This window comes from Otolemur garnettii, unplaced genomic scaffold (genome assembly GCF_000181295.1).
Source record: "Otolemur garnettii isolate 467f Iridium unplaced genomic scaffold, OtoGar3 scaffold00074, whole genome shotgun sequence".
In the NCBI taxonomy this organism is placed as follows: domain Eukaryota; kingdom Metazoa; phylum Chordata; class Mammalia; order Primates; family Galagidae; genus Otolemur; species Otolemur garnettii.
In genome coordinates this window covers 6,837,989-6,848,870 of record NW_003852469.1, presented here as the reverse complement: position 1 = coordinate 6,848,870, position 10,882 = coordinate 6,837,989, and the positions used below count along the sequence as shown (strand labels likewise).

The window sequence follows — 10,882 nt, the reverse complement described above, 5'->3', positions numbered from 1 at the left end:
CTTCTTTTGGCCAATTATCCAGGGTCTGGAAATCTGTCCTAGGGTTATAATCCAAAAGAGAAAAAAGTGGTGAATACACTAGATGTTCGCTACAGATTATTTACAACAGGGAGAAGAAACAATCTAAGCGTCCAAATATCATCAGTCACCAGAGAATTATGCAGTCATTGATGAAGCAAGAAAAAAATGTTATTTGAGGCCCGTTGAGGTAGCTCACACCTGTAGTCTCAAGCTATTTCAGAGGCCAGGAGGAGTTTTGAGCCCCAGGAGTGCTAGAGGTAGCATGTGAGCTATGACGGCCCATTGCACTCTACTCTGGGCAAAGAGACAACTGGTCTCAAAAGAAAGAAAGGAGGGAGGGAGGAAGAAAGAACAAAAAGAAAGTTATATTAGCAGTGGCTCACACCTGTAATTCTAGCATTCTGGGAGACTGAAAGCATGTGGATTGCTTAAGCTTAGGAGTTGGAGACAAGCCTGAGCAAGAGGGAGACCCTGTGTCTAACACTTGGCCGGCGCCTGTGGCTCAGTGGATCGGGCGCTAGCCCCATATACCCAGGATGGCGGGTTCAAACTGCAACAAAAACATAGCTGGGGCTCGGCGCCTATGGCTCAACCGGCTAAGGCGCCAGCCACATACACCTGAGCTGGTGGGTTCAAATCCAGCCCGGACCCGCCAAACAACAATGACAGCTGCAACCAAATAGCTGGGCGTTGTGGCGGTGCCTGTGATCCCAGCTACTTGGGAGGTGGAGGCAGGAGAATCGCTTGAGCCTAGGAGTTGGAGGTTGCTGTGAGCTGTGATGCCACGGCTCTCTACCCAAGGTGACAGCTTGAGGCTCTGTCTCAAAACAAACAAACAAACAAACAAACAAAAAAACATAGCTGGGCATTGTGGCAGGCACCTGTAGTCCCAGCTACTTGGGAGGCTGAAGCAAGAGAATCGCCTAAGCCCAGGAGTTGGAGATTGCTGTGAGTTGTGATGCCACAGCACTCTACCTAGGGCGATAGAGTGAGATTGTCCCTACTAAATAAATACATACATACATACATAATAAAACCTAGCTGGGCGGTTATGTTGGGTGCCTGTAGTCCCAGCTACTCTGGAGGATGAGGCAAAAGGATTACTTAAGTCCAAGAGTTTGAGGTTGCTGTGAGCTATGACACCATAGCGCTCTACTCAGGGCAACAAAGGGAACAAAGTGAGACTTTGACTCAAAAACAAAACAAAAGTTATGTGTAAAGAGAGGATACAAAACTGTGGTACGATGCGACAGCTGTGTGGGAGGCACTGAATATATTTCAATTTTTTTTCTTTTTTGAGACAGTCTCAACTTTGTTGCCCTGGTGCCATGGCATCATAACTCACAGCAACCTCAAACTCTTGAGCTCAAGCAATCCTCTTGCTTCAGCCTCCCTAGTAGCTAAGATTACAAGCGCTGACCGCAACACCCGGCTAGTTTTCCTATTTTTAGTAGAGACGGGGTCTCACTCTTGCTCAGGCTGGCTTCCAACTCACTCGTTCAAGGGTTTCTATCCTCCTGCCTCTTCCTCACCTCCGCCTTCGGCCTCCCAGAGTGCCAAGATTACAGGCGTAAGGCACCACGCCCAGCCTATATTACAAAATTTTAATAGGGGTTCTCTACGTGGAATTCTAGCAGAAATGGTTTTCGTTCCTCAAACTCTCCATAATGTTAACATGATTTTAATATGGTTTTGGAGGGGATGTGTGGATAACATTAAAGACCTTTTATATTAAATTGCAAACGTCGGAGTCAATAAAAGTTATTTAAATCAGTTCCTTCAACAGCAGTAGAGCAAACTTTGTTTTCTTACTCCCTCCAGGTTTTGACCAAGAGTGCTCACAAGGGCCCGCATCGTCCTGAGCTCAAGGCGGGTGTGATGAGGCATCGGCTGGTCTGCGGCAGCTGTCTCGGGGCTGTCTCGCTGCTCCAACTCAAGACCCAGCCAGGAAAGAGTTCAGGGAAGGTGGCCCCGCGCCAGGGCGAAGCCGCTGCCCGGAGGTACAGTGACCACTCCAAGGTCACCATGGAGAGCCTGCGGCCAGGGTTCGGCCTAGCCCAAGCCCTCCTGGACTCTGAGTCCGGGTCTGGCTCTCTGCCCCTCTCCCCATCACAAGCCACGACCCCAGTGCTCCCAGGGGCTCCGCCACCGCGAATCCTCAAATTGCGGCGTGGCGGCCCCCCAAGCTTCTGACCCTGAGTTCAGTGTCCCCACCCCCCACCCAGGGCTAAGACCTTAAAGCGCCCCACCATAGCGTAACCCAGACCGCTCCCCTCATCCTTTTTCGCCCTCTCAACCCAGCTTTTCCCGACTCCGGGAAGAACCGGGAAGAGAAGGCGGAGGGGAGTGAGGCGCCGCCTAATAAATACTGTGGACCAGTCCCGCCTCCCGAACGTCACTTCCGTCCCGCGGCAAGATGGCGGTGCCCTGGTCCTGCCACGCAGACTTCCGCCCGGTGCGAAGACCGAGGGCTGGCAGCGAGTGGCGTTGGAGGTGAAGTCGTGACTCGCGGTGTGGAGCCGCAGCCTTGGTGCGTCCCTGCCGCGTGCCTGGCCTCAGTGCTTGGCGAGAGCGCAGCCCGTCAGCCAAAGACTCCAGCCGAGGTGGCCCGGACGGTCTCGCCACGTGGGAGGGGGAGGAGCTGAGATGCCACCGGAGGGACGCCCTGACGCGGGCGGGAGGCCAAGTGGGTGGGGTTCCGCCCAGGGTCCGCAGGTCGGTCCCCTCCAGTGGTTTCGTTGCACCTTGTTTCCTAGGCATCATGTCGGAAGGAAACGGAGCGGGCGAGCCCAGCGCTCCAGGAGGATCCCGGCCCCTCTTGTCTGGGGCGCGGGGGCTTATTGGGCGGCGACCGGCGCTGCCCCTTACCCCTGGCCGCCTGCCCTCCATCCGATCCAGGGACCTCACCCTCGGAGGAGTCAAGAAGGTACCCAAGGACTCATTTCTAAAGAAACCCAACCACCTTTAATTCTAGGCCCCTGGGATTCAACTAATATTCGTTTTGGGCCCGATGTGTGCCACGCGTGATAGTGGGCGTCGTGAATTTTGTCCCCAAACTAATGCCTACCTATCTTCAAGTTCTGGGGAGCCTGGCCTACCTTCTTTCAGTCTAAGTATTGGGTACGAGATGTTGAGATGATTCTCAGAGGTGATTGAAGGACAAAGAATACTAATTGGTTCAGTATATTTAAAAACAACTCAAACGGTATTTATTTACTTTTATCGAGCGCTTTAGAACACCTTTAAGAAACCCATGAAAGCCAGGCAAGCATAAGCTTTGCTTATAGTTTTGAAGGGTTCAGAATTCTCTACCATCCCAGTGTGCATACTTATCATTTAGAATGTAGTGAATTTTAGGCATGGCCTAAGAGCCTGTAAGGTCTCTCCCATTATGTATATGATTGTAGATTTCAAGAGCAGCCCTGAATGGGAGGGTGGGATGGGGTGGGGCGGAGAACAGGTTGACAAAAGCATAAAGCAGCCAGTTTTTAAAGACTTAACTTTGCCTTGGAAAATTCTGGTGCAATCTAATATATTATATAATTATGGGTGCAAATCTCCTGTCTTCCCTACTTAAGCCTTGGTGTGAGAGCTGTTCCCCTGTGATACTGACTGGTCTCTGTAATAGTTTGAAGACTAGAAGTGAGATTAGATAAATTCCTTCGTTTTTAGAATTCCCAGAGGCTCTCCTTTCAGAGGGCAGAAACTGAGGCTGTTAGTTAAAATGAGTTTTGGTGCCCCTGTCCTCTATGTGAAACTCCACTGCCACCACGGCCCTGAAGTTCCTCCTTTTCAGGCACATGTCTCTCCCTGTTAAACTCTGATAGCAGTGTGAAGTGTGCAGAAGAGAGCCATGGTAGTCTTGGTCCATAGAAGATGGCCTTTGGGAGTTTTAATTTTTCTTTGTACTTTGAGATCAGAATTTAACAAATCAGTGACTCTTGTATTTTACTTTCAGAAAACTTTCACCCCAAATATCATCAGTCGGAAGATCAAGGAAGAGTAAGTAGCTAGGCCTTCTCAATATTTGCCTTGAATTTGGGGCTTTGGGGAAGTAACTAGGTGGATAGCTCAGAAATTTAAATTTGTATCTTTAGTTCTTTTCATTAATGATTTTCTTTTTTTTTTAATTATTTTTTATTAAATTATAACTTTGTACATTGATGCATTGATGGGGTTCAGGGTACTGCTTCGATATACAATGTGAAATGCTTGCATTGAACTAAGTATAATTGTGATGGAGGTTACTTAGTTCACTAATGATTTTCAACCCTGGCTCCCAAGTGATTCTAATGTGCATATGTATAAAAAAAAAAAAATACTGGCTCTGCACCCGTAGCTCAAGTGGCTAGGGCACCAGCCACATACATCAGAACTGGTGGGTTTGAATCCAGCCCAGGCCCGCCAAACAACAATGACAACTACAACCAAAAAAAAGATAGCCAGGTATTGTGGTCAGCGCCTGCAGTCCCAGCTACTTGGGAAGCTGAGGCAAGAGAATAGCTTAAGCCCAAAGAGTTGGAGGTTGTTGTGAGCTGTGATGCTACAGCACTCTACCCAGGGCAACAGCTTGATACTCTGTCTAAAAAAAAAAAAAAATACTGATCCCTGGGGTTCCAGCTCTAGAAATTGTGATTTAACTTGTTGTTGTTGGTTTTTTTTTTTTATTGAATGGTAACTATGTACATTAATGCACTTCTGGGGTACAGTGTAGGGTTTTCACATGCAATCTGAAATACTTCCATCAAACTGCTCAACACAGCCTTCATGTCGTTTTCTCAGTTATTGCTTTAAAACGTTCACATTCTACTCTTAGAAAGATTCACCTGTACCCCTATAAGATAAACCTCAGAAGTGATCCCTCCAAACCCCTTCCCTCCACCCATTCCCTCCTCCCTTCTCCCTCCCCCCCCCATATTCTTAGGCTATTTGGTTATAGCTTTCATATAAAAGGTATAAATTAGTTTCATAATAGGGGTGTGTACATTGGATACTTTTTCCTCCATTCTTGTGATACTTTGCTCAGAAGAACATTCTCCAGCTGATCTAACTTGTTTATAGTAGATTGGGGTGACTCTTTCATAGCCAGAGTTGAGAACCAGTAGTTTAAGCAAAGATGTATCATGCTTTTCCTTAAGTTCCTTTGCATTACAGCCTTCCTGTTTTGGGTCAGTGCAAAAACAAACAAAAAACTACATTTTTGGATAAGAAGGTAAAGTAAAGCAAACTCAGAGGACCCTGCCTCATCAAGGAAGTGAGGAAAGTGCAAGACTTAGAATTGGGTTCTGCTTCTAGTGGCGTAGTTATTGGCTCACAAATTCTCCATTCACTTGGTATGAAGTGGTATGGGAGAGTAAACCCAGTTTTCTGAGTGACGGGAGGTAAGTGGTTTCCCTTAATCCATTTTTTCCAGGCCCAAGGAAGAAGTAATTGTCAAGAAGGAGAAGCGTGAAAGGGACAGAGACCGACAGCGAGAGGGCCATGGGCGGGGCCGGGGGCGCCCAGAAGTGATCCAGTCCCACTCCATCTTTGAGCAGGGCCCAGCTGAAATGATGAAGAAAAAAGGTACAAAGAAGGAATCAGGAGTGGGTTTCAGTTCAAACTGCCGGAGAGAAGGGCAAGAGCAGTGGAATCTCTCTGCTCCTGGTTTCGTTGCCCTCGCTGTGCCTCTTCCTTGTTTATCCCTAGTGACCTGACTGATTTCCCATAGGGAACTGGGATAAGACAGTGGATATGTCAGACATGGGACCCTCTCATATCATCAACATCAAAAAAGAGAAGAGGGAGACAGATGAAGAAACAAAGCAGATCCTGCGAATGCTGGAGAAGGATGATGTGGGTACCTGGATGCTGGGGGAAAGGGGCTTCCACGAAGCCAGGTCAGGGGCAGAATCACTCCCTAGTGGTGTCCTGGGATCCCGATGAGCAGTAGGAATCTTTGGTTAGAAGCAGAACTAAGTTGGGGTGCAATTCAGGTACATGTGCTGGCCGTGTGTCACCCCACGTACACATACTTTGGTTTTGGCAGTTCATTGATGACCCTGGTCTGAAGAATGACACTCGAAACATGCCTGTGCCATTGCCACTGGCTCACTCAGGGTGGCTTTTTAAGGAAGAGAGTGAAGAACCAGATAAACCTTGGCTGGCTGGCCCCAAGGAAGAAGACATGGAGGTGGACAGACCTGTTGTGAAAGGTACCAGTGTCCGTTAACTTCTTTTTTTTTTGAGACAGAGTCTCACTTTGTCACCCATGGTAGAGTACTATGACATCACAGCTCACAGCAACTTCAAACTCTTGGGCTTAAGCGATTCTCTTCCCTCAGCCTCCCAAGTAGCTGGGACTAGAGGTGCCCGTCACAATGCCTGGCTATTGTTTAGAGACAAGGTCTCACTTTGGCTCAGGCTGATCTTGAACCTTAGGCAATCTACTCACCTCAGCCTCCCAAGTGCTGGGATTACAGGCATGAGCTACCTCAGCTGGCCTCATTAACTTATCTTCGTTTTCACGGCCGCCTCCCAGAATCCCTTACATGAGCCTCTGAGATTGCTGCTCCTGGGCAGATCCTTTCTTATTTCAGCTGTAAAGCACATGAGCTGAACAAAAACACTAAATTCTCCCTCTCAGAGGGATTCACAGCCAGAGTTGAATGGGACAGCCCCAGATGTCCCTTTTTAGATAAGTCACACAGCTCTTGCTTGCACCTTTCCTTGTCCTTCTCCATAACCAGAGTCTCCCTCCAATTCCCAGCTGAGAGACAGGAGCAGATGGGTAAAGGTCTGGGAATAGTGAGGGCGGGCATGAGATAGCCCTTTCGTTGTGTTACCCGAGCAGTGAAAGAGGAGCCACAAGATGAGGAGGAGGAGGCCAAGATGAAGGCTCCTCCTAGAGCAGCCAAGAAGACCCCAGGGCTGCCGAAAGAGGTGTCTGTGGCAGAGCTGCTCAGGGAGCTGAGCCTCACTAAGGAGGAAGAGCTGCTGTTCCTCCAGCTACCAGACACCCTCCCTGGCCAGCCACCCACCCAGGATATAAAGCCTGTCAAGACGGAAGTACAGGGCGAGGATGGGCAGATGATGGTCATCAAGCAGGAGAAAGACCGGGTATGCTCAGCGGCGAGTCCTATGAGGGTGCCAGGGTGGAGAAAGGGTGACCTGTATAGTGAAAGTGTGTCACTCAGCCGGGACAGGAAGGTGTGCCACTCAGGACTTTTGTTCTTAGTACCAGCAAAGGTTATGTGGCTTTGTGCTTCTGACCCCAGTTATGTGTGTGTTTATGTTTCCTTTGCATCATGAAAAATTTCAACCATGTACAATTCAGAGAACATAAACTCCCAGGTACCATCACTCAGCTTCAGCAGTTGTTGATATTTTGTCCATTTGTTTGCTATGGGTTTTTGTTTTCGGCCAATGGCAAAGAGCCCCGAGAAAAAGCCCTTTGTAAGGAGCTTTTTCTGACCTTTGCTGCCAATGGCTCTCTCTGGGAGGTGGGATGTGGTTCGTTCATGAAAGATGGAGGGAAGAGCTGCCTGCCCAGCTTCTATCCCCTGAATTTCTCCACAGGAAGCAAGGCTGGCAGAGAGCACTTGTTCCCTGGCTGACCTGACCGAAGGTCAGGTGGGCAAGCTGCTCATCCGCAAGTCAGGAAAGGTGCAGCTCCTCCTGGGCAAGGTGACTTTGGACGTGACCATGGGAACCACCTGCTCTTTCCTGCAGGTGAGCACCACTGTAGGGTCAGCTGTTGAAGGGGTTGAGAAGTTGAGCCAGTTCTAAGTAGGGAGGTAGGGTTCTTAGGAGTGTCCTGTTCAGATTCACAGGACTAAGCTGTGGGACTAGGGAGTGTGGTTTTGACTCTCATTGCTGTCTCTCTCGATTGCCAGGAGCTGGTGTCTGTGGGCCTTGGAGACAGTAGGACAGGGGATATGACAGTCCTGGGACATGTGAAGCACAAACTTGTATGTTCTCCCGATTTTGAATCCCTCTTGGATCACAAACACCGGTAAAATGAGCAGATGGAGGAGGATGGCGATGGTGCCCACGGCTGCTGCCTGCTGCAGACGTTTTGTTCTCTAATCTGAGCGACCCAGAGGGGGCTGTTGAGCCCACCCACTCCAGCCTTTGTCAGCCGTTGTCCTAATTTCACCCAGGGCCCACAAGACTTTTTCCCACAGAAGCTGTGAATGGCACAATGCCCTTCACACAGCGTGGACACTGCACATCCTGGCTGCTAGGGACTTGTCTCTGCTATTTATTTTTATATTTATGTCTTAATATCTTACGCTGACTGCATCCTCCTGAGGGGTGCGGGAAGAGGGTCTATGGAAAAGTGCAGGCTCCTTCTCTTAGAGACAGTTGGGCCATGGGGCAGGAAGTGAGGGTTGCAGCTTTGGCTCGGGTGCCCTTCTTGGGAGGCAGCTGATAGGAGAGAGCTGGGATGGAGGCTCAGATGTACAAGCCCAGGCCCAGCTCAGCAGTTCGTAGACCCTGGACAAACTACCTAACCTGTCTGAGCCTCATATTCCTCAGCTGACAAAAATGGAGATAATAACCTACCTCATGGGGTTGGCACGAGGATTAATAGGATGTCATTGATGAAAACTCCTTGCACAAGGCCAAACCCAGTAGGGGCTCAATAAATGTTTCCCTCTCCTTTTCCTGAGTCTGTTTTCATGTGAAATGAAAGTGACTGGACTTACTCATTTCCCTACTTCTGCCCCTCTGTGCTTGCCCCGTGTCCCATCCCCATCTGGTCTTGGTGCTCCTAGTGTTCAAGTTCAAGCTGTTCTATGCCCTTTTCTCCTTGTTACTCTTATTTTGCTTTGTTTAGTGAGGACCAGTAGGCAGATCTCCTGCTTACTCTTAGCTAAGCAGTGGTTGTGTGAGTTAGTAGCTGTAGACTGATTAGAGACTCTAATAGCTGTACAGACTATTAGAGACTCTTCCCAGCACCCTCCTACAAATGCCTTTGCATGATACGGTGGGCTCAGGACTCATTCCCCACACCCCATCCCTGCTAGTCTTCGTCTAGCTTTCACTTATGATAAATATTTCTTCTGAGAAACTTACAAGTGTTCAACAGTGAATTATCACCACAGGAAGTCAAATATTGCCCATATATATATATATTTTGAGATAAGCTCTTGGTAAGAGAAGTAGGGACTTTAGAATAATACTTGGCAGATGACCTCCCACTTCAAAAGGTTTGCGTTTGAGAAGTCTTCTGTCCCTGGAAGAACAGCTTCTCTTCCTCTTCCCTTGACAATAGAGATGGAGAGATATTTGCAGGGTAGAGAAGCCTCAGACAGCAGCAGTCTGTAGCTATTAGACACTGTGGCACAGCTGCTCATTGCACATTGCCTCTGGAACAGGGATAAACCACAGCAGTTCAGTGAGAACTGCCCTTTCTTGGCCCCAAGGGTTTTGGATACATCTTCAGTCTTACCTTTCAGTTATTCATTCATCACAACTGGGGCTTTAACTATAGAGACCCTCAGGCTGCCCAGCCAGCAGCTCTGAGGGGCAATTGGGTATTTGGTGACCACACTGTCCCTTCTAAAGCTGAACGCTCAGGTTGGCTCTGTTGGATAATGTTCTGGTCTCTGCATGTTGTAGGGGACTGGAGCAGAAAGGGTCCCTCGGAAACACGTGCTGTGGAAGTTCTCTTTGCTCTGAGACTGTGCTGTGTGTGATTAGCTCTGGCTTCAGTACTTTTTCCCCTTAAATAGCTGATGCACTGCCAGTGGGTCTTCATTGTGATCCTCTCCTTTCTGTTCTGTTTCTTTGGTTCAGAAATAATCTGCTTTTTTTAGATGAGCTCAGTGGCCTGGTGTTGTTAGATGTTGGGTGTTTTGCAGTCTTTAGTTCTTTGACTCTTCCAAGAAGGTTTGGGAAAGAGCATGTACTGCTTTCATGTTCATTTCACCTGTTCAGATATCTTAGGCCTTGAACCTTATGACTACATGAAAGTCCTCATGGCCTATCTCTAGATCCCCTATGTGCAAATTAGATCTTAACCAATAAAAGTGTGGGAAAGGATAAGACCTGTCTGCTTTCTTGACTAAGCTGCGGAAGCATACATTTCTACCAACAAATACGTACAAATAACAGGAGGGAAAAACCCAAAGCCAAATTCATATGTTGGAGCAAATGGATGCGAATTTATTACTACCTGCATCTGTGTGTGTGTACATTTTGTTAACTACAGAAGGAACTATATATAGTCTTGTTCATTTTATTAACTACTTGATAAAATGACAGTGTGGGCTTTAATGTCAGGGTTGGGTTGGTATCCAACTCCACCCGTAACTCACCCTTCCTAAGCTCAGTTTTATTTAGTTTTCTGTAAGAATGGTTAATGGGTACAAAAATACAGTTTGACAGAATGAGCAAGATCTAATATTTGATGGCGCAACAGGATGACTATCATCAATAACCTACTGTATATTTTAAAATAACTAAAAGTAGAATTGGAATATTCGTAAGACAAAGAAGTGATAAATGTTTGAGGTGATGGATACCCCAGTGACCCTGTTTCATTTATTACACATTATATGTCTGCATCAATATATCACACATACCCTGTAAGTATACACAATTATTATGGACTCGTAGAAATAAATTTTTTTTAAAAAAAGAACAAGATGGGGAAGCGCCTGTAGCTCAGTGGGTAGGGCGCCAGCCCCATATACTGAGGGTGGCAGGTTCAAACCCAGCCCTGGCCAAACTGCAACAAAAAAATAACTGGGCCTTATGGTGGGCGCCTGTAGTCCCAACTACTTGGGAGGCTGAGGCAAGAGAATCACCTAAGCCCAAGAGCTGGAGGTTGCTGTGAGCTGTGATGCCACAGCACTCTACTGAGGGCGATAAA

General features: G+C 47.8%; 1 protein-coding gene across 3 annotated transcripts; it reads left to right on the top strand.

Annotated features, from left to right (window-relative positions):
• The first annotated feature begins 2,445 nt into the window (after positions 1-2,445).
• On the top strand, positions 2,446-10,038 carry POLR3D (RNA polymerase III subunit D). 3 transcript variants are annotated; one of them, XM_023515592.1, is made up of 9 exons: positions 2,446-2,551; positions 2,778-2,947; positions 3,980-4,023; positions 5,435-5,586; positions 5,732-5,856; positions 6,050-6,215; positions 6,854-7,119; positions 7,579-7,731; positions 7,896-10,038. In XM_023515592.1, exons 2-9 carry the CDS (start codon positions 2,783-2,785, stop codon positions 8,016-8,018), a joined length of 1,194 nt encoding a protein of 397 aa, XP_023371360.1. In that variant the 5' UTR covers positions 2,446-2,551; positions 2,778-2,782; the 3' UTR covers positions 8,019-10,038. The 3 variants fall into 3 exon arrangements, with proteins under 3 accessions (XP_023371360.1, XP_012663208.1, XP_012663207.1); XM_012807754.2 differs by having other exon boundaries at positions 2,446-2,624; XM_012807753.2 differs by lacking the exon at positions 2,446-2,551 and having other exon boundaries at positions 2,633-2,947.
• The last annotated feature ends 844 nt before the right edge of the window (positions 10,039-10,882 follow it).